The 27,290-nt window shown below is 43.7% G+C and overlaps 1 protein-coding gene and 1 long non-coding RNA gene across 2 annotated transcripts in view; one reads left to right on the forward strand and one right to left on the reverse strand.

The window, feature by feature from the left end:
• Positions 1-5,944: 5,944 nt before the first annotated feature.
• LOC116665694 overlaps positions 5,945-27,290 on the reverse strand; it is a 28,557-nt gene continuing 7,211 nt past the window's right edge. The window contains exons 2-3 of the long non-coding RNA XR_004322331.1: positions 17,183-17,273; positions 5,945-6,068 (exon numbers count right to left, since the gene is read on the reverse strand). This is a non-coding gene — a long non-coding RNA (uncharacterized LOC116665694). The remainder of the gene's footprint in view (positions 6,069-17,182; positions 17,274-27,290) is intronic.
• Positions 12,910-22,974, forward strand: LOC102507195 (cytochrome P450 2G1). Its single transcript, XM_006189824.2, is given in 10 exon segments — positions 12,910-13,596; positions 14,192-14,354; positions 15,682-15,831; positions 17,164-17,324; positions 17,575-17,751; positions 19,031-19,172; positions 20,447-20,634; positions 20,761-20,826; positions 20,828-20,903; positions 22,001-22,974. Coding segments are annotated over 10 exon segments (1,485 nt in total). The 5' UTR covers positions 12,910-13,416; the 3' UTR covers positions 22,183-22,974.

The raw sequence follows: 27,290 nt of genomic DNA on the forward strand, positions 1-27,290 counted from the left end.
GTTGGCATACGCCATGGCTACAGAAACAAACACAATACTGGAAAGGGATGAAAAATGAGTGTGATCAGCTGATTCTCTTTCCCTGCGTTCAGCACTAGACACCCAATTGGCATTAGCTACAAAGTAGAAGAAAACGAGTCTGGGGTTGACATAAAAGTACACACACTGAACACCAGCATCAGGGAACTTCACCTGTGGGCCCACCGAACAAAAAGTAACTGCAAACGAGTACAGCTAAACAGGTGGCTTTGCTAAACAGACTATTTCATTTTTTACAGTTTTATTTTTCTCTTTCCCCGTTTTTTCTTTTAAACTTTTTTTCCCCTCAAGTCAACAGCTTACCAAAAAGGCTCTTTTTGTTGCGGTGGACTCTGAAGGAGGCTGAGGACCATCCCACAGTGGGGATGGGGGGGGGGTCGGGGAGGTGATGCATCTTGTTCACCAGGATGGGTCACATCTAGGGGGTAAATATTACCGTGCAGTGTGTCTCTGCCTCATTGGCTTAGATGTTTCTGATCGAAGATAAGTCCTTGGCTTTCCTTTCACACAACTGAAGGCCCCACTGAAGCATTTTTCCCCCTAAAGAGAAGACAGAAGAAGGGAATGTAAGAGGCTTAAAGAAGAGAGAGAGCCTGTCAGTAGAGCCTGAGGTTGAGTATGGTTCTTCTAGAACACTACAGAACAGCTAAGATGGTAGCCCCTCTTCAGGGCAAATCCTGTCAGCCGGAGAGAGGCAGAAAGGCCGTTGTAAGCAGTGTTTGGAGGTGAGCATTTTCACCTCCCAGCTGGCCTTGCAGTTTCAGCCCTTGTCCTGCAGGGGGAGCACCAGCGCCAGGGTGACCAGCTCTGGGTCCAGAGCCGCGCTCTGCCCGCAGGTCCCCTACCTAGTCAGAGCCTGCGGGGGCATCTGGCCAGAGCTGTAGGGCTCAGCCACCCCCACCCCCAACCTCTTCCCCGGGCCAGATCTGTGTGGGAGTGAGGAAGGGGCCGGCCTCGCCAAAGTTAGCTTTTGTTTTGTTTCAAAAGGAAACAGTTTCAACAGCAGGAACCAGAACTGAGGTTATGTAATGGGAGGTCTGGCCAAGATGGGTATGGGTGAGGATGGGGAGAGGGAGCAGGGAGGAGGAGATGGAGGAGCAGGCAGAGGAGGAAGGGAAGGAGGAAGCTGCCTTCACCCTGAACGGTCTCTCCAGCCCCAGTTCAGGCCTCTCCCCTGGAATATTGCCCTTGCCTGTTCTCTTTTTAATTAAGTTGTCCTTTAGTGACTATTTATTGAGCAGCCTCTCAAGGGCTGGGGACACAGCAAAGACTGAGACAGTCCAGTGGGAGAGGCACCTGCCCTGGAATAGTGACAATCAAGCCAATATTTTCCCAGTCCTCAATCAACCCAGGACCAGGTACCAGTCACCCAGGACAGTCCCTGGGCCCCAGAGCCCACTGAAAAGGTTCCAGTTAGCCTCCTGTGCTGCTTACTCTGCCCGCCTTCCCCAGTACGGGCTGCGCCTGTGCCTTCCTCTCATTCCTTCCTGCCTCTTGACCGGCACTGCCGCTTTTCCCTGTGGCCCCGCGCGCTGTGCCCCTCATCTCTGGGCAGATGTGGCTGACGCTGTACCCTTCTTTGGTGGAGAGGGTATAGCTCAGTGGTAGAGTGTGTGCTTAGCATGCATGAGGTCCTGGGTTCAATTCCCCGCACCTCCATTAAATAAGTAAATAAACCTAATTATTGCCAAGAGAAAATAAAGCATAGGTGGAGGATTAAAAAAAAAAAAAAAAGAGATCTCTAAAAAAAGAAAAAAAATTTTTTTTTCTTTGAATGATGTTAACCTCTTCAGCAGCCTGGCCCTCATGGGGCTCAGTTGATCCGCAGGGCTGAGCGAGGGGCTGAGCCCAGTGCTGAGTTTGAATCCTGAGCCTGCCTTTGTCCAACACTGTGAGTCTGAGCGAGTTTCCTAAGCTCTCACTTTTCTCACCTATGATCCGCTCCTGCAAGAGCCACTGGAAGATTAACTGAGTTATTCTAAGAGAGGAACATGCAGCCTCCAGTGGCCCGCGGGGAGCGTGAGGCACGAGTCAGTTGTCATGACTGATCCACCAAGGTTTAGTGAGCGCGCGTGACATACTTATGTAAGCACAGGGACTCTGGCAAAGAACAAGAAAATCAAAGCTCCTCCCCTTTTGGAGTTGGTAAATTCTAGCAGATAAGACAGACTTAAAGCAAGCAGCGTACTGAACAGATAAGATGACCTCAGCTGGGGATAAATGTCATGAAGCAAATTAAACAAGGAAATAGGAGGGATACTGATGGGGGAGGGTGCTGCTTCAGACTGGGTGGTCAGAGAGGGCTTCTTGGAGGAGGTGACTTTTGAGAGTCAGTCACAGGATGGTGTGGAGAGACAGGAGACAGCATTTCCAACAGAGGGACCAGCAAGGGCCACAGCCTTGGGGTGACAGCAAGCCTGACAAACTCCAGGAGCAATCAGATGTTGCCTGTGACGACGACTCCTCTACCCAAGAAACAGCTGAGTGAAGACAAGGATTCTCACTGATTTGTTTATTATTGCGATTGTTTGCTTTGCTCCCTGAGATCCCCCATCCTCCAGAACAGTGCACGTAGTGGGGTTCATCATAACCACGTGTGGAATTAAAAAAAAAAAAAAAAAGAGCCAGTCTCTTCCAGGGATCCAAAACACTTGGGTGCAGTCTCTCCAGGTGGGCATGCTGGCCACACTGCACGGTCATAGCGGGGTATTCAGTGGGCGCCAAGCATCTTTGGACTCCAGGAGAAGAACCATCACTTCTCCAACTTGGGAGTCACGTCCTTAGGGTCCTCAGCAATCTTTCTTGGGAACAGAGGTGTTGAAATGATGGATTAGAGCCAGATTGCCTGCGTGTTGAATCCTGGCTACTAACTGGTGACCTGGAGAAGTGACCTCACCCCTCTGCATGCCTCAGTCTCCCCCTCTGTGAAGTGGAGATAATTAGTCGCACTTACCATGTAGGGCTGTTGGGGGACCAGGTGAGATGTTGTACAAAGGACTTAGAACGTGCCTGGGACACAGTCAGTGCTCTCTAAGTGTTAGCCATAATCATCACTTTTGAGACTTGTTGCTGGGATTAAGAGAGATCCAGTCTGTCAGCACCTGGCATGAAAATTGTACTAGGAAAATATTGACTGTGCCGGCTGCTCCCGAGGCGTAGCCAGGGCTCCTAGCCCTCTGATTGGATTATATCTCTCCTCCCAGCTGCCGCCTCTGTTTCTGCCTCAGGCATTGCTCTGTCTCCCTTGCTGACCCATTTCTCTTTTTCTTTGTGTCTCTTTGTCCTGCTCTCTCACTTTCTTTCTATCTCAGTCTTTCTGTATTTCTCCGGCTCTTTCCTCCGAATCTCTATTGCTTGCTTTTCTAGATCTCTCCAGGTCTCTCCCAGGCTTTGCCTCTGTCCACACATCTCTGAGTGAGTGTCTCTCTCTAGCTCTGTCTCTTCCTTTCTCTGTTGTCTCCCTCCATCTCTGGCTCCGTCTCTCCCTCTGTCTGTGTCCTGTGTCTTTCTCTGATGCTTTCTTCCTGTTTCTCCGGGTCCCAGTTCAACACTCCCTCCCCCGCTGCCTCCTTCACATCCTCTCCCCTCATCTCTCTCTTCATCCCTCTCTGACACTCTGTCTGTTTCTCCTCTCCTCTCCCTCTCCTTGGCCCTTTCACTCTTTCTCCGCCCACTGCCACTCCTTCTCTTGCGTTCAGTCACCCTGAAATTGCTTAAATTACTGTCTCTTGCTCCCTTCTGACTTACACACCCTCTTTGCCCAGACACCTCCCCTTGGCTTTCTGCCCACCGGAGGGAGGAAGGTGGAGCTGATTATATAACTGTTCATTATGAATTCAAGGGGGTGAGGGATGAAGAGGAAGCCAGGGAGGAACATGTTCTCCCTTCTCACCCTTATTAACCCTCTCCTTTTCCTCATTCCATCAACTTGGCCTCAGACACGCCTCTCCCAGTTCCATTCTCCCTGGATTGGGTGGAGAGATCAGATAACCTGCCCCCTCACGTAGAGACAGCCAGGGAATGAACAGTAGGGGATCGGAAGCGGGGAGGGGGCTTAGAGGAGGAGACAGAGGCTGCAGTCAAGGAGAGCTTCCCACAGGAGACAGGCAGGGACCCGGGCACTCCCCTAGCCCCTGGGAAAGGTGCGAAACCACGGAAACAAGTTGTTGATGGAAACTTTGGGGGAATCGTCCGATCCAACTGAATGAGGCCTTTAACATCCAGCTACTGAAAGCCAAAACTAAGACCTCTCAGGACAGAAGGGGGATGCCCGGCTTCCTCCCCACTCCACAGATTTTGGGCTTCAACAAGAGAGAAAAATGACTGCCTATCCCCTTCCTGGGGATTCTTGGGCACATGGTGCTCCTGAAAATCCTGTAGGTCACGGCCCCACCTACCAGAGAAAAATATTAAGCATCTTACCCTCCCAACACCTACACTTCAGCACCAGGGCTCTCCTTACTCCACTCACAGCCTCACCACTTCTTATTCCCTCCCTGATACACACCAGCTGGTCCCATCCATAGATCTTCCACCCACAAGGCAGCAGAGGAAACCGAGGCAAGACACCTGGTGGGAGACAGTTCCTGGAGGGACAAACTGGTGTGCTAATCCTAACTCTGCCCCTTGAGAGCCCAGTGACCTCGGGTGAGTCTCAGTCCATTCGTATATAAAGTGGGGATGACCTCAAGGACCTGAAGACCCACAGGAGTGCGAAAGTAAAGACCTTAGCGTAGAGCTGGCGCATGGACGAGGCTCAGGAACAGGCACCCCCCCCCCCGCCCTTCTCCTCCCTGCCTCCCCTGCTGGTCCAGCACCCAATCGACAGTCCATGCGGTTGTCTGCCCACTACCTGCCATTAGACCCAGTCCATGCTCAACCCCACTCAGCCTCATATCCCAACCATCCGCCCCACTTACAGTAAATTTCTCCCAGGGAACAGATTTCAAAGGGCTGAGGAGCCCGGGTTAGAGGATAGCTTCTTGAGTGATAGTGATGGTACCACGCTGATGGCTTTCAGTATATTTAATCCGTACAACAACTTTGCAAAGGAGGTACTGTTAATGGTATCCTCATTTTTTCAGAAATGGAAACAGAGGCTCAAAGAAATGAGGCGTCTTTCTTGTTCAGGATCACACAAACCAAGAAAGTAGCAGAGGCAGGACTTGAATCTGGTTCCCACTGACGCTAGAGTGTTCCATGCTCTCAGAGGACAAAGTTGGAGGGTGTGGACATGAGCGAGGAGGGGGCTGAAGGGAGAAAGACAAGAGAATCGTCTCATGAGCTCATTCAGTGGTTGCTCAGCGGGGGAGACTACAAGTTATATAAACTCCACACCTTGGCAAGCTCCCAAGTGGGATCCAACCCCCAGGAAATCTAATCTGAAGGTGCTCAGGTTACTGAAGAAGCTGAATCCCAGAATCTTTGTAGCCAGGGCCTATGGCCAAGGGCAGTTCCTTCTTCCTTGTTACATGGAGATCTGAGAGGTCGTCACCCCCTTTCTGTTTGCCGTGTGTCCGTCCTGGTGATCTTTACCACCTGGAAGCACATGAACTAAAGCAGCAAGATGCCCAAAGGTACTTGTCTCTGCTAGTTTGGGAACCTATCTGGGACCACATTCCCCATCCCACAGTTTCATAAAGATGAGTGCATTAACTGGGTATCAACCCTGTTCTTTGCAGAGTGTTTCCTTTTGTTTCCCCATCAGCTGAGTCATTCCCTATGGTAGACACTGTTAGTTGTTCCCCTGCATTCATTTATCCTTCCTTTCTTTAGTAATAGAATCCCAAATTTGAGCTGAGTTCAAGATCATCCAAGATAAAGACTACATTTCCCAGCCTCCCTTGCAGCTAAATGTGACACTGAGACTGGGAGCAAATGAGATCTGAGGGGAAGTGATGCCTACTGCTTCCAGGTTGTGCCACTCCTGTGTCCCATCATCCTGCTGGTTGGAATGTAGACCTGGCACATGAGGTGGAAGTCCATCTTCAACTGTAAGGATTAAGGCGATGCCCTGGGAAACTGTGGTGCTAGAGATAGAAGAAACATGGTTCTTAGCACTGGAGCTGCCATATCAGTCTCTGACTGCTTATACTCAGACTAGTATGTTGAGATAAACTGCTATCTTGCTTAAGCCACTGTTATTTTGGGGTCTCTGATACTATCAGATACAACATCATTACCTCTTATGACTTCCTAATTGAACACCCCCCAACCCTAAATATGTAGGAACTATACACCTCTACCCTGACAGAAACTTGCCCATCTAAGATACATCCATCCATCCCCACCTGCCCATGTGCCAATTTCAAAAAATCTTCCCCATTCAGGGTGGTTCATTCAATCTTTCCTTTTTCAGTCTGTCATTCGGACATTCTTCCATCCATTCACATCCAACCAATTATCTCAAACTACAGCTTTGTACCCTTTCAATAGCATCCATTCTTTTATCATTTGTCCTCTAATACATTCATCCATCCCTCCTACCAAGCCTCCATTTACCAGCCATCCACTCTTTCTTCCATCATTGCACCCTTACATTCATCCGTCCATCCTCCCATCCGTTCGTTCTTATCCCTGTCATTCAATCATACATCCTTCTAAACACCTACTTTCCCTCTACCCATGCCATCCTCATCAGGAAATTCCACACTGATTGATTCATTTTCACTTCCTCCCAGTCTAACCCTCTCAATGAGTTCCTGACCTATCTTTTGATTTTTTTTTTTTTTTATAGGAAGGGAGAGGTTGGGATCTGATCTACTTGTCCAACTTTAGAAGAAAACGGGAAGGTGGAGGAGGAACAATGAACTGGGCCCTTATGGGGAGAAAAAAACAGTGGGAAGACTCAGAAGTGAGCTTTCGATTATATTATAATTTTGTTATATTTAGAACTTAGTACTTTCATTTTCTGGGTACTAACTTAAATAATATTAATTTTTTTTTAAGATTCCAATTTTTTATTGCTGTTATACAAGAATACCTTTGACTTTTGTATGTTGACATTATATTCTGTGACCTTGCAAAACTCAGTTATTAGCTCCAGGTTTTTTTTTTGGTGTATTCTTTAGGATTCAGGAAGCAATCTGAGTGTCAATCAACAGATGAATGGATAAAGAAAATGTGGTATATATACACAATGGAAGATTACTTAGCCATAAAAAAGAATGAAATTCTGCCACTTCAACAATATGGATGGATCTAGAGGCTATTATGCCTAATGAAATAAGTCAGACACACAGAGACAGATAATGTATTTTATCACTTACACGTGGAACCTAAAAAATAAAACAAATGAATAAATATAACAAAACAGAAACAGACTCGCAGATATAGAGAACAAATTAGTTGTTTTCAGTGGGGAGAGGGAAAGGAGGGTGGGGCAAAATAAGTGCAGAAGATTAAGAAATACAAATTGTTACATATAAAATAAAGATGCAACAAAGATACGTTGCACAGCACCAGGAACTGTAGCACAGCACAGGGAACTATAGCCATTATTTTGTTACAACTTTAAATGAAGTATAGTCTATAAAAATATTGAATAACTATTTGTACACCTGAAACTAATATAATATTGTACACTAAGTATACTTCAATGTTAAAAAGAGAAAGCAGGAAGAAAGAAATATGATTGGACTAAGCCACGGATAGAGGTGATTTTTCCATTTAGAAAGGAGGAATTACTAGTAATTAGCAATGGAGGGATATTCACAGGTTTTATGGCAGGGAGCCGAATCATTTCTTCAGATTATCTAATTGATTTGTAGCTGGAGGTGATCATAGCAGAACGCCAGACAATTGTGAGAGCCAGTGGGGTGTCTGTGACACTGTAACTAGCCGTTTCCGGTATCTTCATCACGCACTGGCACAGGTGTAGCCTGTGTGAAGGGGAGGTATTTGGAATGATCTGTGATAAGCAGATGTGGTGAAATGTCGTGGGAACATGACAGTTTAGTTCCTGTGTATATGTTGAAACATGAGCGAACCAGACCTATAAACTGAGGGGAGGAGGGGTGAAGACTTGGAGGAGGGGTGGAGATTCTCCTGTCAGGAGAAACTGGGCATGGGGACTGACTGTGTGAACACACTGAAAGGAGAATGGTTGTAATAAGAGAAAGGGGGCCTCTGATCATTAATGTGTGAGGGGACATTTCCAGGTAATATATAGGCTTGACATTTAGCCCTCAAGAGAAGCATGTTTAAGAACTTGAGACTTAGACAGGGGGGAGGGTGTAGGTCAGTGGTAGAGTGCGAGGTCCTGGGTTCGATCCCCAGTGCTTCCATCAACATAAGTGAATAAATAAACAAACAAATCTGATTACCTCCCCCCTACCAAAAAAATTTTTTTTGACTTAGAGAATACAGATTTAAGTTTAAATTTTAGCTGTGTCATTTTATAGCCAACGTTGTTTCTTTCATTTTAATAAAGAGTTCTGAACCTAAAAAATAAAACCAAAAATATTTCTTGTAAAATTGGATTCCATTCTTTTATATTATTGCTATTATTATTGTTATTGTTATTATTATCATCTTGCTTGTCAGTAAAACTTTTGATCTCTCCATCAAATCTAAATGCAAGCCTTTCTGGGCAGAGTATTCTTGGATGGAGGTTTTCCCCTTTCACCCTCTGGCCTGCGGAGGTTTTGCTGAGAAATCGGCTGACAGCCTATGGGAGATCGTTTGTATGTAACTTGTAGTTTTTCCCTCGCTGCTTTTAATATCCTCCCTTTACCTTTAATTTGTGCCATTTTAATTATAATGTGCCTTATGTGGTCCTCTTTGGGTTGATCCTGTTTGGGTCTGTCTGTGTTTCCTGGACTTGGATGTCTGTTTCCTTTCCCAGGCTAGGGAACTGTTTAGCTATTAGGTCTGCAAATAGGTTCTCTGGCCCTTTCTCTCTCTCTTCTCCTGGGAGACTAAGAACGTGAATGTTGAAATGCTTGATGTTGTCTTAGGGGTCTCTTAAACTGTCCTGATTTCTTTTTTTTAGTGTTTTGTGTGTGTGTGTGTGCGCGCGCACATGTGTGTGTGTGATGGGGGAAGGTAATGAGGTTTATTTATCTATTTGTTTTTTAAATGGAGGAACTGGGAATTGAACACAGGACCTCATGCATGCTAGCAATACACTCTACCGCTGAGCTCTACCTTCCCTCCTTGTCCTCATTTCTTTTTTTTCCCCTCTTTTTTTATGTTTAGCGTCAGTGATTTCCACTCCTCCGTCTTCCAGCTCAACGGTCCACTCCACCATATCATTTAATCTATTGTTGATTCCTTCTAGTGGATTTTTCATCGCAGTTAATATATTCTTCAGCTCTGTTTGGTTCTTCTTTATATTTTCTAACTCTTTGTTAAAAACTTCTAACTTCTCACTCTGTTCATCCACTCTTCTCCTGACTTCTTCCACCATCTTTGTGATCATTACATTGAACCCCTTATTAGATAGATTGTTTATTTCCACTTCACTTAGTTCTTCTTCTGGGGTTCTGTCTTGTTCCTTCATTCAGAACATATTCCTTTGTGGCCTCATTTCGCCTAAGTCACTGTTTTTCTTTCCATGTGCTTGGTAGGTGGGTTGTATTTCCCGATCTTGGCAAAGTGGTCTTTTGTAGGAGATGTCCTCTGCACCCCAGCAGTACACTCCCCTCTGGTCACCAGTACTGCCTAATCCAGGGGTGCCGCTTCTGTGTGCTGCACGGGACTTTCGGTGGTCGCGGGCTGCGGGCTGCTAAGCGTCTGGTTGGTTGCCAGGCTCTTACATGGAGTTGCTGGCCCCTAGTGGTTGGGGCCAATTCACAAAGTGGCTGCAGGGTTGCGAATGGTCCTAGGGCTCATTTCTTTATGTAAAACTTAATCATATTCTTTCTGCCTAAATATCTTGCCTTAGTTATTTCTTTTAGGGCAAGCATGCTGGCAGTGAATCAACCCCCTCTTGCCCCTTTTTGTCTAAAAATTTAAAAATCATTTAAAATTTTTGGTAAGATAGTCACAACATAAAATTTGTCATTTTAACCATTTAAAACGTACAGTTTAGCAGCATTAAATACATTCACTTTGTTGTACAGGCATTGCCACTATCCATCTCCGGAACTTTCTTATCATCCTGAACTGAAACTGTGCCCATTAAACAACTCTCCACTTCTCATTCATTTTTAATAACTTTTTTGCTTTATATAGACTTCTTGGTTAACAGTTCTTTTTCCTTTTGACATTTTAAAGATACCATTCCACCGTCTTCTTGCTTACATGATTTGTGATCAGATGTCTGCTAGAATACTTGTTTTTAGTTTTCATGGGTAAACATGTATTTTTTTTTTTTTTTTTGGCTGCCTCCAAAATTCTCTCTTTGTCTTTGGTTTCCTGAGGTTTGAATATAATATGCTTATATGTGGGTTTGGGGGTGTTCATCCTGTTGGTGTCCTTTGAACTTCTTGGATCTGTGATTTGGCTTCTGTCACTACTTTTGGGGAAAAAAATGTCAGGTGGTATTTTTTTTTCTAATATTTCCACTGCCTCATTATCTCTTTCTTCTTCTGGTATTCCAGTCACGCACATTTTACACCACTGGATACAGGAGTAACTTTATCTTAGCGTAACCACTAAGAAAGTTCTTCCATCCCTATGGAAGAATGGAGAGGATAAAGAAGGAGGGAGAGGAGAGGAGAGGAAAGCGAAAAGTGGTGATGGCAGAGGCGAGGGAGAGAAAATGAGGGAAGAAAGAAGGAAGATATGGAAGGGAGAGTCTTTGAAATAGAGAAGAGAGAGAGAGAAAGGGAATACAGAGAGGAGGACTTGAGAAAAGAGAGGGGGGAAGGAAGGAAAGGAGAAAAAGTGAGGGGAAAGAGGAAGAAAGAGGAGGAGGAGGGAAATAAAAAAGCATAATTCTCAAAATAGATGACCATGAGTCAAAGATTATCTAATTCACAACTGAGGGAATCAAGTGTAAAGAAAACTAGTCCAAAAGATAAATGAAACACTAGGATTTTTATAGTAAATAAAGAGAAAAAAAAGTGGGGGGAAAAGAAATGCTGAGCTAACTACAAAACTGGTTAATGTCTAATTTACTGCTTTTTTTTTTTTTTTTTTCATTTTAGGGGGAAGGTCACCTTCTCTAACAAATAGGAAGGATCATCACCATGAGTTAGTTTTATGGGATTGTAAAATGCTTAGATCCGATCAATTGTGTAAAGGAAATTACATTCTATTTTGAAATGGGATTATCGTTAAATGTGCCTGTTAGGAAATATGCTTAGCTTCACATGAAAAAGTCCCATAATTACTTTTTTTAACCGAAGTACAATCGATTTACAATGTTGTATTAGTTTCTGGTATGTAACAAAGTGATTCAAGTATTCAATATATATATTGTTTTTCATATGTGTTTCCATTATGGTTTATTACAGGATATTGAATATAGTTCCCTGTGCTATAAAGTAGGACCTTATTGTTTGTCTTATATAAAGTCATAATTACTTTTTAAAAATTTCCATGTTTGGGATAATTTTTCTTAGCAGGAGGAAAGAAATCCAGAACCTCCATTCACTATCCTTTTCACCCTTTGATAGGAGAGTGACCCCATGCCAAACTCAACTTCTAGAATTCAGTTTCTAAGATTCTCCAAGTTTTGTTTTTGTTTTGTCTTGTTTTGCTTTCTGGAACTGAGAGCGACAGCTGTGCACTGGCTGTACCTTCCTGCTCCCACTGAAACTATCCAGGGGGAGGTGAAAGGTCATCCTGCCCCGCTCCCCACAGCGCCTCCTTTTCCTAAAGTTGATCCTCCGCTGCCGGCTGGAAGAATCCACAGAGCACTGGGAGCTTAAAATGATAGAAGTCTGGAATCCTCAAACTTTAGAACAACAGATTTGGCGAACCACAGAATCTTAGAATAATGCCACCTGGTGGAGGCTGTTTAGCTCGCTCTTGGAACCATACCATAAAACACCTCCTTATTATAACAGGTCTCCTTAGACTGTGCATGAGGATCTCCCAGGCTCACCTAACTTGCCTCCCTAGAAAAAAAAAAAAAAATTCAATTCTAGCTAGCCTCCCGTCTACTTAACCAGAAAAGAAGACAACAGAGTGGGATGGTGAGAGGGGCTGTTCTAAGAATGCTTTCTCTTTCATTTCCTGGCTGAATGGGAAGACCAGACTCACAGCCACCACCATCACAGATAATTAAGAGACATTCTGATTGGGTATAAGTTTGTGTGTTCGGAGGAGGTTAGAATGGAAGAAAGAGGCAAAAGAAGGAGGCAGCCGAGAGCTGACTTTACTCCATGAAGGACAGTCTAGCAGCAGATCCGAGATCCAGAAGGTGATGCTGTGTGAGTCGCTCGGTTTCCCCAGAATTCCTGCCACTTCTGGACATGGGCTCGGGCTAGACAGCCAAGCCGTGTTCCAGACCTGCGGGCTCCTTAAGGGATTCGTTTTCCAAGTCTGAGAATCCAGATGCATGAGAAGGGCTTTGGATCTCATTTAATAACATGTATAGGTAAGATGTAATACCCAGGAATTTTGTTTCAGGTCAGTAAAGAAGACTTACAAATATTTGGTACAAAAAGGGTTGAAAACCATTTATTTAGATGATTACAGAGAGCAATCACTAGCCCGTGTCTCTAGAGGTGGCCTTCTAGATTGGAACTCAGAGGTGGTCCCTGCATCTTAGACTTTGAAAATGAATGTGTGCACACACACACACACACACACGAAAAGTTCTGATAAACCAATATAGGCAATTTCTGGTTGTTACTATTTAATATTATCCTCAGTAAAAACAATAGAACATGTTGGATTAAGCCCTTTCAATGGAGTTATTTCTTTTGCTATTCTAAATCTTCATTTTCCTGACTTTATTTTTTTTAACTGATTAATTAAGACCCTGGTAAAGAGAGAGAAGCCACCCCTGTTCTCTATCAAGACTTTCTAAAAGAGTGTGGTTATCCTCTCTACAGACAGAGAAGCTGGGGCCAGGAGGGCTGGGTGATTTGCCCAATGAAGAAAAAAAAAATTGGAACTGAAATTTGAACTCAGGTTTTCTGATTCCTTACTGAAATAGCCTAAACATGTTGTTCGTCTGCTTCCCACGTCCTACCAGACATGTTGAACCAGAGGCTGAGCTGAGGGAGAACCGAAGGACTGGAAACACGAAGAAAGGAGAATGACCCGAGTGGATTTCCCTGGGTGAATTTAATCCACCTTTATTCAGGTGGGAGATTATAGGTTATATAACCACCCCCCAGACAAAGCAATCTCTTCCCTGATGGTATCCATACCCGGAAACCTTGAATCCCAGGGTGTTCAGATTTCTGCACAGCTGATTTCCCAGAAGGTATTTAGGCAGGATCTGGTGCCCTGGATACCACCCCTCCACCTGGCACCATGGAGCTGGGAGGGGCCTTCACCATCTTTCTGGCACTCTGCTTGTCTTGTCTCCTCATCCTCATCGCCTGGAAACGGATCAGCAAGGGGGGAAAGCTACCCCCTGGTCCCACACCGATACCTTTCCTGGGGAACCTGTTGCAAGTTCGTACTGATGCCACTTTTCAGTCTTTCATGAAGGTGAGTCTGTCTACTCCTCTCGCAGAGCTGGAAGCAACTAATTCTCTAAACAGATCATGTAGGACTTTCTGACTTCTAAAACACAGACTCTTGGAAACACAGACTTTATGAGCCGTAGATTTCTGGAATTCCAGAATCTTAAAGTCTTGGAAACGCAGACTCCTAGCACATTGGAACTTAAGACTCTCAAAATCTCAAGACTTTGGAAGGAAAGTATTTTCTATCTTTAAACACAGAACTCTTGCACTCTGTTGGTCTTCAAACTTTGAGACTCAGTATCATGAAATCTTATGATTCTAGAAATTTAGCATTTCAGAGGGAGAAGCATGGATCTTGGAGTTCCATCTCATCTAGGTCCATCATTTTACAGACGTGGAAACCAAGGCTTGTGGAGGTGTTGGGGGAATTTGCCCAGGATCACAGAAGTCAAGACTTCTGTATCTTTTTCTCAATAGTCTTTCCCAGCCCAGGACTCACCTTAACTGTTATTTCTGCATTTTTATCTCCTTGAAATCTCCATCCCCTAAAATCCTCAATTGGTTGTTACTTGGTACGCAAATCAGCCCCCTCCTCTTATGTCTTCCTTCACTTCCAGCTCAGGGAGAAATATGGTCCAGTCTTCACCGTGTACATGGGTCCCCGGCCAGTAGTTGTTTTGTGTGGACATGAAGCAGTGAAGGAGGCCCTGGTAGACCGAGCAGATGAGTTCAGTGGCCGTGGAGAATTGGCTTCAATAGAGCGAAACTTCCAAGGTTATGGTAGGTAACATCAGCAATAAAAACAAAATGTAATCACACGGTGTAATGCTCTTCCTAAGTCCTATCCAGCTTCTTTGGTAAGTACTCTAAATGAATTATCGCAGTGACTCCTTTGAGAGAGCTATTAATGCCCTACTAATTTTGCAAATGAGGAAGTTGAGGATGAGAAAGTTTAGGTTATAACAGTAAGTGGTAGAACCATTTTATTTCAAACCTAAACCATCTGACTCCAGAGTATCTTCTGTGTAACTTGTGTTCTTATTTTTAATGGATTAGTGACATTGTGCACTCACTCAAGCCCTCACAGCCAACCTTACTTCTTATTTTCCTAAACATACACTTACACCCAATTCATTGGTCTCTACCTCCTCCATTCAGACAGACACCTTTCTAATGTTACCTATTCATCCATCTCTAACTGCCCACATCCTTCAATTCCAAGCAGCCTCACACTATTTTTTTGATACTTCCATCCTTATACTTTCCCTTCCATCCATCCATTTTTCCATTGATCCATACATCCACCAAAAAATCCATTCATTAATCAGACTTTCTATACAAATATTTTCCATCCAATTTATCTATACAGCTATCAAGTAACTTTCTGTTTACCCATCTATCCATCATTCCATCATCCATTTATCCTTCCATCATTTATCCACCCATTAATATTTCAGTCATCCATGTTCCTTCCAATGATTTATCCATCCATCTCAGACCATCCATCCATTAACCCTTTGCCCATTCTTTAAATTTTTCATCCACCCAACCACCAGTCATTCTAGTCATAAACTCTTCCTCCCATTCATTAATCTGCCAAAATTATTTCATTAAACTTCCAAACATTAATTCACCTATCCACGCACATCCAGGAATTTCTAAATACTTCTTACTGCCTGGTAAGTCCTTTTGTTTAGATATATTGAGGTACAGATGTGATCTTCTAGAGAATCCAAGTAGTATGGAGAAAATAGGCATGTCCCCATTCCAGGGCTCTCTATGTGCCATTCTGTCTATAGCTCCCTCCATGTTCCCATGCATCTATCCAGTGATTTGTCCAGTGCTAGGTCTCTATCCTGTAAGAAATGCTCCTTGATCTCCCCCAGTCATCACTAGCCTGATTCCCTGTCCTTCACCTCAGTCCTGGACTGTTTTTGAGGGTCCTCTAGGGATGGAACTTTAGCTCTCCCCACTAAGCCTGGGAGGTTGAAGGGGCTTCCTCAAAAGCAGAGTCTACAGATGCCACGTTCTAGCACCTTCCCAGTCCAGCACACAGTTGGGCACAAAAAGGAGAGGAGACAGGAGCCTGACACTGAGACTCTGGCAGGTGTAGCTCTGGCTAACGGAGAACGATGGAGGATTCTCCGACGCTTCTCCCTGACCATTCTTCGGGACTTCGGGATGGGAAAGCGGAGCATTGAGGAGCGGATCCAGGAGGAGGCTGGCTTTCTCCTAGAAGAATTACGCAAGACCAAGGGTATGGGGGATGCAAGGGGGTGGGCTACAAGGGGACTGGGTTGCTGTGGAGCGCTCAGTCGTGAGAAGATGGGCCTTGGTGGGAGAAAGCTTTGAGATGGAAGAGGATGAAAAAGATTAAAGATTTATTGAGGTTTCCAGCCAGGTTTCATGTTAAAAGTTAACATGGAGAGCAGTCCCTCTGAGCTGAGAAGCTGTCTCCTGGGCTTGAAGTTCTCAGAAAGTCTGCAGAATAAAACATAATTCTTAACTTAAAAACAAAAAAAGTTAACATGAAAGATCCTTAGAAACCACTTGACCAGAAGATTTAATCAATGGATCTGCAGGAGTTTTTGAGCTCCTGATATCACTTGGGCAATATGTGAGTTTCTGCCTTTTTCTGGTGACAAGATTTAAATTTTATTACATCGGTCTACCTACCTACCTGTCTTCTACCTAGCTGGGTAGATATTCACACATACACATACAAAAACACGTAATTTTGGGAAACACTATTTCTAAGTGTACCGTTCAGTAGTGTTACATATATTCACAATGCTGAGAAACAGTTCTTTAGAACTACTTTTCTATCGTGCAAATCTGAAACTCTATACCATTTCATTATATTTTTAAAGGAATCCATTGCCCACACAAAAATAAGGTCTGGAAAGGCTGGGGTTTAGAGAAAAAAGACACAGAGGTAGAGAAATACAGAGATGAATAGATTAGATACAGAAATCTAAATTAAAGATTCCTCCTCTGGGCTCCCTGGAGGCTAAATGGTCTGCACAAAGACTCAAATGTCCATGTACCCCCAGAAACTTATATGCAAAACTGCATATGTGTGAATATATGCATTGTCCTTGAGAAATTGTCCCCAGATCCACTGACCTGACTGGTGTCCTGTTCTACAGATGGTGCAACTGAGACCAAGGGAAGGATTTTCTTAATAGCTCAATCATAGAGGTAGACAGAATCCAGCCATCCTTTTTTTTGTTTGTTTTAATGTGCCCTTTACCACTTCTTTCCCAAATCTGTGAGTCTCCAGTACAAACAATTAAATACTAATAACAAAAAATAATGATTAAGCTCAATCAGCATTTCTTGGGTGTTTACTACATGCCAGGCGAGGTGCTAAGCATTTTACATGGATAATTACATTGAATTTTCATGAGCCAATGAAGTGGCTACTAAATTAACTTGCAAATTAGGAAAGCTAGATTAAAAACCCAAAAATGAAGTAACCAACCAATGCTATTAAGCAGTTGAGCCAGGATTCCTATCTGCGACTGAATGATTTCACATCCCATGTTCCTAAGCATGGCCCCCAACAAAGACAATTTCCATCACCCAGGTACCCCCATCGAACCCACCTTCTTCCTGAGCCGCACTGTCTCCAACGTCATCAGTTCTGTTGTCTTCGGAAGCCGCTTTGACTATGAGGACAAGCAGTTCCTGAAGCTGCTGCAGATGATCAATGAGAGTTTCATTGAGATGAGCACACCCTGGGCCCAGGTGCCACCCGCCACCTCCCTGCCCACCCCCCCACCTCAGCTAACTAAGCCCCTGCCTATACCTCACTTAATCCTCCCCACAGTCCTGGGAGGCAAGTATTGAAATGCCCTGAGTCTCCAAGAAGCAAAGAGCCTCCTCCAATTCTCAGACCCAGTGCTGGATGTTGAGCCCAGCTATCTGACTCCAGACCCAGCCCCTGCTGGCCTCCAGGGCCCATTGCTGACAGCCCTGCTCTGCTTATCCCCTCCAGCTCTATGACATGTACTCTGGAATCATGCAATATTTGCCAGGAAGACACAATCGCATCTATTACTTGGTAGAGGAGCTCAAGGACTTCATTGCATCTAGGGTCAAGATCAACGAAGCATCCCTTGATCCTCAAAACCCACGGGACTTTATCGACTGCTTCCTCATCAAGATGCACCAGGTACCTCCTCTCCTTTCCCAACCCTTTCCTCTCATGGCCTCAACCCCTAGCATCTGCAACCTTAAACTCTTCTGTAAACATGTTGGTGACAAAAGAGCAAGCATTCTTTCACATGGTTTACTTTTATTTATAGACGAGATATAGAAACTATAAAGGCATAAACTCTTAAACTCTTAAACTTTGAATCAAAAAATTCTAGGAACATGGAAACTTAAATTCTTAACACCTTTCTAATCATGTGTGCCAGAGACTTACAACTGTAGAAAAGTAGGATGAATCTTCTACTTAGAATCTGAGGAGCTTAGACATTTATAGTCTAAATTTTTGAGTTTTTTACTCAAAAGCTTTTTATATTTCCAGACTTTAAACTCCAACTTTAGTGGGAGAGGCTGTAGCTCAGTGGTAGAGTGCATGCTTTGCATACACAAGGTCCTGGGTTCAATCCCCAGTACCTCCTCTAAAAATAAATAAGTAAACCTAATTACCTTTCCCCCCGAATAAAAAATTTAAAAAGTAAACTCCAAGTTTAGAGCGTAAAGCCTTGGAGATGTGGAGGGGAGAATATAGCTTAAGTGGTAGAGCACATGCTTAGCGTGCAGGAGGGTTCAATCCCCTAATTACCTCACCCCACAAAAAATTTTTTTAAAGTCTTGGAGATATAAAAATTTAGAAGCTTAGTATCTCTGTATCATAGAGTCTCACAATTTTAGAAATTTAGAAAATTGTATTTTTCTATATTTCTTATTTCTGCAAAATTTGTATTTTATAGACCCTCTGTACTTAGCAGTTTAAAATTATGTCCCCTAATATTCTAGAACTTTCTTTTCTTTTTTTTTTTTTTTAATTGAAGTTCAGTCAGTTACAGTGCATCAGTTTCTGGTGCACAGCACACTGTCCCAGTCATGCACATACATACATATATTCATTTTCATATTCTTTTTTGTAAAAGTTATTGCAAGATATTGAACACAATTCCCTGTGCTATACAGAAGAAACTTTTCTAGAACTTTCAATTCCGTCAAGGCAATCTCTACTTTCTTCTCCCCCATCCTCCCCATTTTTCACTATACTCCAACTACACTGGCTTCCTCTTTGTTGTTCCTCTGGCACACCAGGAGCACTTCTGCCTCAGGGCCTTTGCTCTGGCTGTTTCTTCTCCCACATACTCACCTAGTTTTCCCATCTGTTGTGTTTTCCCTAAGGCCTACCCTCTACACAGAGAGAACATAAGGTAAAGACAGAGGAGGGTGTTTCTCTTCATTATCCTTCTCATTTTCAGGATAAAAGTAATCCCCACACGGAATTCAACCTCAAGAACTTGGTCCTCACCACTCTCAACCTCTTCTTCGCCGGCACCGAGACTGTGAGCTCTACACTGCGCTATGGAATGCTGCTAATGATGAAGCATCCTGAGGTGGAAGGTGAGTGTGCACCTGAGCTGCTTACCTGGTAACTCTCATTCCCAATGGGAAAGAAGACATAATCTTGAAAATTTACACCCCACAGCTTTAGACTCTTCACAATTTGGAATCTCAGGATCTCTGGCTTGGCAGGCCATTTAATTTAATCTTGTGCTTGGTGCCTGTATTGGCTTCTTACGGCTGCTATAACAAATTACCAGAGACTTAGTATCTCATTGCTTCCATTGTCACATCTCCTTCTCTGACTCTGACCCTCCTGCCTCCTTCTTATACAGACACTTGTGAGTACATTTAAAGCCAACCTGGATTATCCTGGATAATCTTCCCATCTCAAAATCCTTAACTGAATTATATCTGCAAAGTGCCCTTGGTCATGTAGCATTCACAGGTTCCAGGGATTAAGAGGTGGATATCTCTGATGGCCATTATTTAGCCAAGCTGGAGTGCCAGAATCAAATAGAATCCATCTCCAATAAATTGCCATCTGGTCTAGTTGGGTAACTCCAGTAAATGAGGAACTCATTACTCGCTTAAGGAAAATCCCCAATTTTGGCCCCTCTCCCTTCTAAGGCAGTTGAAAACAAGCCAACAAATTTCTCTTGTTACAGATGATGGGAGAGACTTAACTTGTTTCCACTCCAGCTCATCTAGTCTTTCCTTCACTGAGTTGTCTTTTACTAACCTAAATCATCAGATATTTAAAGGATGCCTTCTGTGTGCTAAGCACTGACCTAGCTACTTGCACACTGGATTTTATGTAAAGTTTCATAACTCTATGAGCTTATTAGACATTTTGAAGATGAAGAAATGGAGGTTCAGAAGGTAAAGTCATTTTTCGCAAGATCATTCATCTGGGAAGTGCAGAGAGGAGTAAGTGCACCAGTAGTGTTCTTAGTCACTGTCACATAATTGCTGTCATTGGCTTCAGTCCTGTCTTCGTTATCGATCGTGCCTCTTTCCCATCCTGAAAGCCCAGCTGGGACCAGGACACTGTCCTCACCATCAGCCTTCCGTGGTTCCTCAGGGTTTTCAAGATAAACATCAAACGTCCCAGCTAACATTCAAGTCTCTGGGTTGCGTGTCTCCCAATGGTCTGATGAGGATTTATTAGCCCCACTAACATGGCAAGTGTTAAGAATTAAGAGACAATCCAAACACACATGGCCTGCTCCCTCAGGGTCCACAGGTGCTAAAGGTAAAATCCCATGGCCCAACCCTGGCCTCCAAAAACATCTCCTCTGTCATTGTCTGTTATGTTTTCTGGTCTCTTCCAGCCAAGATCCATGAAGAGATTGACCAGGTGATTGGACCGCACCGGATCCCAAGTGTAGATGACCGGGTCAAGATGCCCTACACAGACGCCGTGATCCATGAGATACAGAGACTGACAGACATCGTGCCCATGGGTGTCCCCCATAATGTCATCCGGGACACTCATTTCCGAGGCTACCTTCTGCCCAAGGTGGGGCTGCACCTTCATTGTCACCCCTCCTTCCCCTGTATCCTTCTCTTCTCCTGGTTCCCTACTGTACTCCACACTTCACACTCCAGCACTGATTTCTCCTAACTGCCCCCATCTTCACCCCAGGGCACTGATGTGTTCCCTCTGCTTGGCTCGGTCCTCAAAGACCCCAAATACTTCCGCTACCCAGACTGCCTTCTATCCCCAACACTTCCTGGATGAGCAGGGCCGCTTCAAGAAGAATGAAGCCTTTGTGCCTTTTTCTTCTGGTAGGTGTTTATGATCTGAGTTTCCCTACCCCCACCCCAGGAACATGCTAGAAATGTCCTCCAACCATTGATCTGTATTTGACATTCAGGTGTGAATGGGAAATTCAGTGCTATTTCATAGAATCATAAAATCCTAGAATCCCAGAATCCCAGAATGCCAGAATCATGGAATATTAGAACCACTGACTCTGATCATTAGAAGAATAGCACTAAACAGAGCTCGGCAAACTTTTTCTAAGGACCAAATGGAATATATTTTAAGTTTTGCTGGTCATATGGTCTCTGTCTGAACTATGCAGTCTGAATTACTCACCGCCATTGTACTACAAAAGCAACCATAGACATTCGTAAATAAATGAGCATGTCTGTGATGCCATAAAAACTATAGATACTAAAATTTGAATTTTGTTTAATTTTCGCATGTTACAAAAGCTTATGTTTCTTCTGATTTTTTTCAACCACTTAAAAATGTTCAAAGAGTCTTAGTTTGCAGGCAGGACAAAAACAGACAGCAGGGAGGATCTGCCCAATGAACAGTAGCTTTGTGACTCATAATATCTTGGAACAATTGTATTTTAAGTATAAGCCACTTTGAATCTGGAGTCAGTGCAGTGATTAGGAAACAGGACCCCACTTCACCATTTACAAACGGTGGGGCCATGGTTGAGTTGCTTCAGCTGTAAAATGGAGATTAATCTCTCCAAACCATTAGAAAGGTGACTGACAAACAGTAAACACTTTTTTTTATCACCATGTCTGGCATCCAGAAGGCGTTTCGAAAACCTTTAAGAACTTGAACAGTCTTCAAATTCGCAGATCCTTTAGAACCATTCCATCTTAGAATCTGATGGAATTCAAGCCATCAGGGAAGTCGTTTCCATGTACTGAGCCCCATAAGTGGCAGTTCTTAGCAGAACACCAACTGTAGAAATTCACTGTATCTTTATAATAACCCTAAACAGTGGCTATTATCCCGATCCCAGAGATGCTGAGGAAAGAGCTGAGGCTCGGAGGCGTGGTGAGGCCAGAGCACTCCCCATGCCCCCATTATCCGGTGCAGGTGTAACCCTCCCTCCCGCCCTCCCCTGTGCCCACAGGAAAGCGCATCTGCCTGGGTGAGGCCATGGCTCGCATGGAACTCTTTCTCTACTTCACCTCCATCCTTCAGAACTTCTCCCTACGCTCGCTGGTGCCACCCGCTGACATCGATATCACCCCCAAGGTCTCGGGCTTTGGCAACATCCCTCCGACCTATGAGCTCTGCCTCATGGCCCGCTGAGCGCCCCTACTGGGCGCAGAAGGAATCGCTGGAAGGAATCTGCCCACGTGCACAGGCGCACCCATCTCCTCTCCCTAAACTCACACAACAGCCCTAAGAAAAGGCACTCTTACACTGTCATGGGACCACAGGTCAGCAGGGGTCACCCCAAAATATAGAGCTGTCTATCTTCTCTACATCCAATAGAAAAGCAATGTCTCGTCCAAGACTTTGGCAAAAGCTTGCAGATTTTTACGTTCATTTGTCCACCTCCAGTTAGGTTTCTGTCTGTACCAAATTCTTGTTGTAGATTCCATGTCTGTATGTTGTTCCCTTGTCTTTTCACTGATAATGACCAAAATCCGAGTCACAATGCTTTCTCTTTGATTCTCATATTCACCACTCTCAAAAAGGCAGCAAAGAGCTCAAGACTGCTGCGAATAGTAAGTTTATGGCGTATTTGTGTGACATCAGTAAGCACTGCAACAAAAGCAAAGTCATAAAATAGTCTTTTCAACTCCTTTATCTTTACCTGATCCTTTCCTCCTGCTCATCACCAGGGGTTTCCCACCGGTTGGGCCTTCCTTGTAACACCTCCACCACCTTGCTGGGCTCATTGCCTCTTCCTCCCCTTCATCTCACTTTCTAAACCTGGTTTCCTGGTTGTTCTTATCAGAACTCCCAGTTCCAAACACTCTCCCATCCATTCTGAGGCATAGTTAAATCGCCCACAGCGCTGTCATTCCATTTCTAAACTCCTTCAACTTGCTCAGCTGATTAAAGCCCTCCTTCCTGTTTATTTTATTCAATGAATGTTTTTCAAATACCCAACATGTGTGGGCACGCTCTTCAGGTGAACAAGAGAGACGAAACTCCTGCCCTCGTGGAACTTACATTCTAGTGGGGAAGATAGACCACGAAGAATCAATCAATCAATGATACAGTGCATTAGAAAAACAAAGTAGGGAGACGGGATAGGGAATTCCAGAACTGGAATTTGAAATTGGTGGCATGGGTGGTTTCACAAGGCAGTGAGGAGCGAGCTGTGCAGATATCCGGGAAGGGAGTGTTCCTGGCAGAACAATTAAAAGAGCAGAGAGAAGAGGGGAATAGCTCAGTGATAGAGCACGTGCTTAGCATGCACAAGGTCCTGGGTTCAATCCTCAGTACCTCCATTAATTTTTTTAAAAGAAGAGCAGAATTGTAAGACAAGGCTGTGTGTGCACTCAAGAATCCACAGGGAGAGATGTGTGGCTGAAGTGGAGGAGGAAGGAAGAGTGTAGGTGTAAATGAGATGAGCGCAGAGGGTTAAAGGGCCAGATTGTGTGGGATCCTTGTGGGCCTTGGTGAGGACTTGAGTGCAATGGAGGTTGGTGAACATAGGGTGACGTGTATTGACATGTTTTTAAAGGCTCACACAAGCTGTTGTATGATGAATAAACTGAGGGACTGAGAACAAAAGCAAGGACCAATTAGGAAGCTTCAACAAGCAGTGATGTTGGCTCAGCAGAACCCTGATGCCTGAAGATGATTGATTAGCTCTCAAAATGAGTGGGAATTCTGGAAAACCAGGCTAAGAATATGATTGGGGGGAAAAGAGTTGTGCCTGGAGAACATTAGCCAAGATAATGGGCAGAACCACCCAACTAGGGGCTGCTGCCACCACTGCCACCCCACCCAACCCCCGGGGAATTAACACTACTGTCTTGGAAGCCTTGACCCATCGTAGCCACTGTGGACGACTTCCTAACTGCCCCTGCATTTTTGTGTCACTTCCTCAAGCCAGGTTCAAAGTTCCCAGCAGGATGGACCCAGTTAGCCCAGCCATTATTCGATGTTAAAACTTTAGGGCTCAGAGTGTGGTGAGGAAGAAGTCATGGCACCCCTTCAGCTGCTGTGGTGGGAGGCAAAGCCTTTCCCCTGATGAGGAGTCACTCAACAGGGGCTTTTCCAAAACTGGAAGGGAATTTTGAGACTGGGTATGTGATAAACAACAAATGCTATGAGGGACAAAATGTGTGTTGGGTCTTCTGGGAAGCAGAGGCTCAGACAGAGCTGGGAGGGTGTCCTTTTACTGGGGGGTAATGTGTGTGAAGGATGGAAGAGGATGGGTCAGGAAAAGTCTTCAGACCAGGATACAGATCTGATACCCATGAAAGGAAAGAAGGGAGGAAGAAAAATTGGGCAGTGAGAGACTTGGAAAGATAGCTGACTCACAGCCCCATCTGAAGTGAAGACTGCTATTAGGCATGTCGCACATTGGGCTAGAAATGGTCAAGCCTTGTCTCCGATTCCTCTTAGTTACCGGAAGGACGTGGATGCTGCTGCAAGATGAGGCTGTCAGCTGACGGCACTCCTGAGGCTGAATGGCAAGTTCTCCCTTGAAGGGAGATCTTAGCAGCACATCCCTGTGCCTGCCACCGTCACAAACATATATCAGTAAAGCTTTTTGTGAACATAGCGCATCAGAGTTACAGGCACCACTCTAAGTCCAGTAGTCATCTAGCATGCTTAGCTGTGAAAAACCTTGCTCAAATTACCTGGTATACAAGTCTAATCCATAAGGCAGGGCAGAGAATGGCTGGATTTTCCCTGGGTAAAGCATGGAAGAGCTCTAGACCCTCAAAAGAGCCTTGACCTTATTGATAAGGCGAGTCGATTAGAAATTTCCTAGAAATTCCGAGGGCTATAAGGCTGGAGTTGTTCAACACACGTCCCTATTTTAATGGGGCCCTGTGGGAGGACCTGATGACCTACTGGTGACTAGAATGGAGTCATTCACTGACCACAAGGGGCTCAAACGGTCCAGAGAGGAAGACTGACTGATCTCTGGACAGTGACAGCCCAGGGTGGCCAGAGCCTTGATGGAAGGACAGGATACGGTTGAAGATTACGATGCAAGAAGAGGAGCCCGGGGGTTTGGGGTGACACCAGGTGGTATGAGACAGGTTTGAGAAATCGATATCCCTTTCATTTCCTTGGACTGAATTCTTTCTCAGAAATTGGTGAATCAATTGTCTTTATACGGTCACTGTTAGGACGAGCCAATCAGGATATACAAGTCAGAGAGGACATTGTCTTTACTATGGGTATTTGGATTTCTTTTCTTTTCTTTTCTTTTCTTTTTTTTTTTTTTTGATCTTTTAAAAAAAGTTGATTGAGATATAACTCACATGTCATAAAATTCCCCCACTCAAAGTGTAGAACAAAATGGTTTTTGATACCTTCATAGATAGGGGCAACCATCACTGCAGTCAATTTTAGAACATTTTCATCACTTTGTTCAAAAATAAGCCTCAGACTTTCTAGATGTCACTCCCTTAACTCATCACCCAACTCTCCACCCTAAGCAACAACTAATCTATGTTCAGCCTCTGTGGATTCTCTGTTCCTGACTTTCACTTAAATGGAGTCATACAACATGTGGTCCTTTGTGACTGGCTTCTTTCACCAGGCACAGTGTTTTCAAGGTTCCTGCTAGTGGTTGTATGTATCAGTACTTTATTCCTTTTTATGGGCGAATAAAATTCCATTGTATGGCTATACCATATTTTGGTTATCTATTCATCTGTTGATGGATGTAATAGCTTCCTAGGGCTGGTAGCCCTAGGTACCTATCAAAGTATCACAAACTGGGCAGCTTTAAAAAAAAAACAACAGAAACTTTGGCCATGGCTCATGACTTAGCTTATTTCCACTGAGATGCTGATGAACATAAGGGCTGGTGTTTGCGAGACAAACTTGTGTTTGAAAGAAGTTTTCCAAGTAGATAAGGTATATTTGAACATGTGACAATTGATATATACAGAACAGAGGGTTTTGTTTTCTTTGTCTCTGTCATGGTGGTAGCAGGGGTGAATTTCGCAAAGGTGCCAAATATCTGTAGGACATACTAAATCTGAGAATTTTTTTTTAACTGCTGCCCCATAGAGAATTTCCATAGAATTCAATTTCATTATTTAAAGTCACTTTTCTATCAACCAGCCTCAGTCTGAAACTTGAGACAGTAACTAGACTAGCTATTCTGAAACTATCTTAAGACAGTTTTATCAACTGTGCTTTAATTTACAAAGGTTATTTTAAAGTCCTGTTCTTTTGACTATTCTAAAGATTACATGTTCTTTTTATGGTATACCCTTTTTTTTTTTTTAACTGAAGTACAGTCAGTTACACTGTGTCAATTTCTGGTGTACAGCACAATGTCCCAGTCATGCACATACATACATATATTCACTTTCATATTCTTTTTCATTAAACATTATTACAAGATATTGAACATAGTTCCCTGTACTATACAGAAGAAACTTATTTAAGATCTATTTTTATACATAGTGGCTAACATTTGTAAATCTCAAACTCCCAAATTTATCCCTTCCCATCCCCTTTCCCCAGTAACCGTAAGTCTGTTTACTATGTCTGCAAGTCGGTTTCTGTTTTGTAGATGAGTTCTTAGTGTCCTTCTTTTTTTTTTGGTTCCACATATGAGTGATATTATATGGCATTTTTCTTTGTCTTTCTGGCTTACTTCACTTAGAATGATAATCTCTAGGTCTTCCATGTTGCTGCAAATGGCATTATTTTATTCTTTTTTATGGCTGAGTAGTATTCCATTGCTTTTTGTGGTGTGCTCTTATTTAGATATTACTGTTGAGGTATATATATGGCAATGGTGGGCTTAATTCTTAATTTAAGAGATCAAAAACTTTAATCATATTATATCATGATATAAAATATGATTAAAGTTTTTGATCTCTTAATATCAAATGCATTTGAACAACCCTGAATTTTTACTCTCCTCTCCTCATGACTGCTGATTCGGACATCATATTTGACATCTGACTGTTTTGTGTACCCTTCACTGCTTATTGTGCATAAAGATGCTTTCACTACTTTTGTCTTTTAACCTTCCTACGAGCTTTTACAAGGTTGATTTACTACCTTTACTGTATACTTGCCTTTGCCTTTACAGATGAGCTTTTTCCATTCATAATTTCATGTTTCTAGTCATGATCTTTCCTTTTTCTCTTAGGGAAGTATCTTTAGCGTTTCTTACAAAGCTGGTTTGGTAATGCTAAACACTTTTAACTTTTGCTTCTCTGTAAAACTTTTGACCTCTCCATCAGATAGGA

Source organism: Camelus ferus, chromosome 9 (assembly GCF_009834535.1).
Source record: "Camelus ferus isolate YT-003-E chromosome 9, BCGSAC_Cfer_1.0, whole genome shotgun sequence".
Classification (NCBI taxonomy): Eukaryota; Metazoa; Chordata; class Mammalia; order Artiodactyla; family Camelidae; genus Camelus; species Camelus ferus.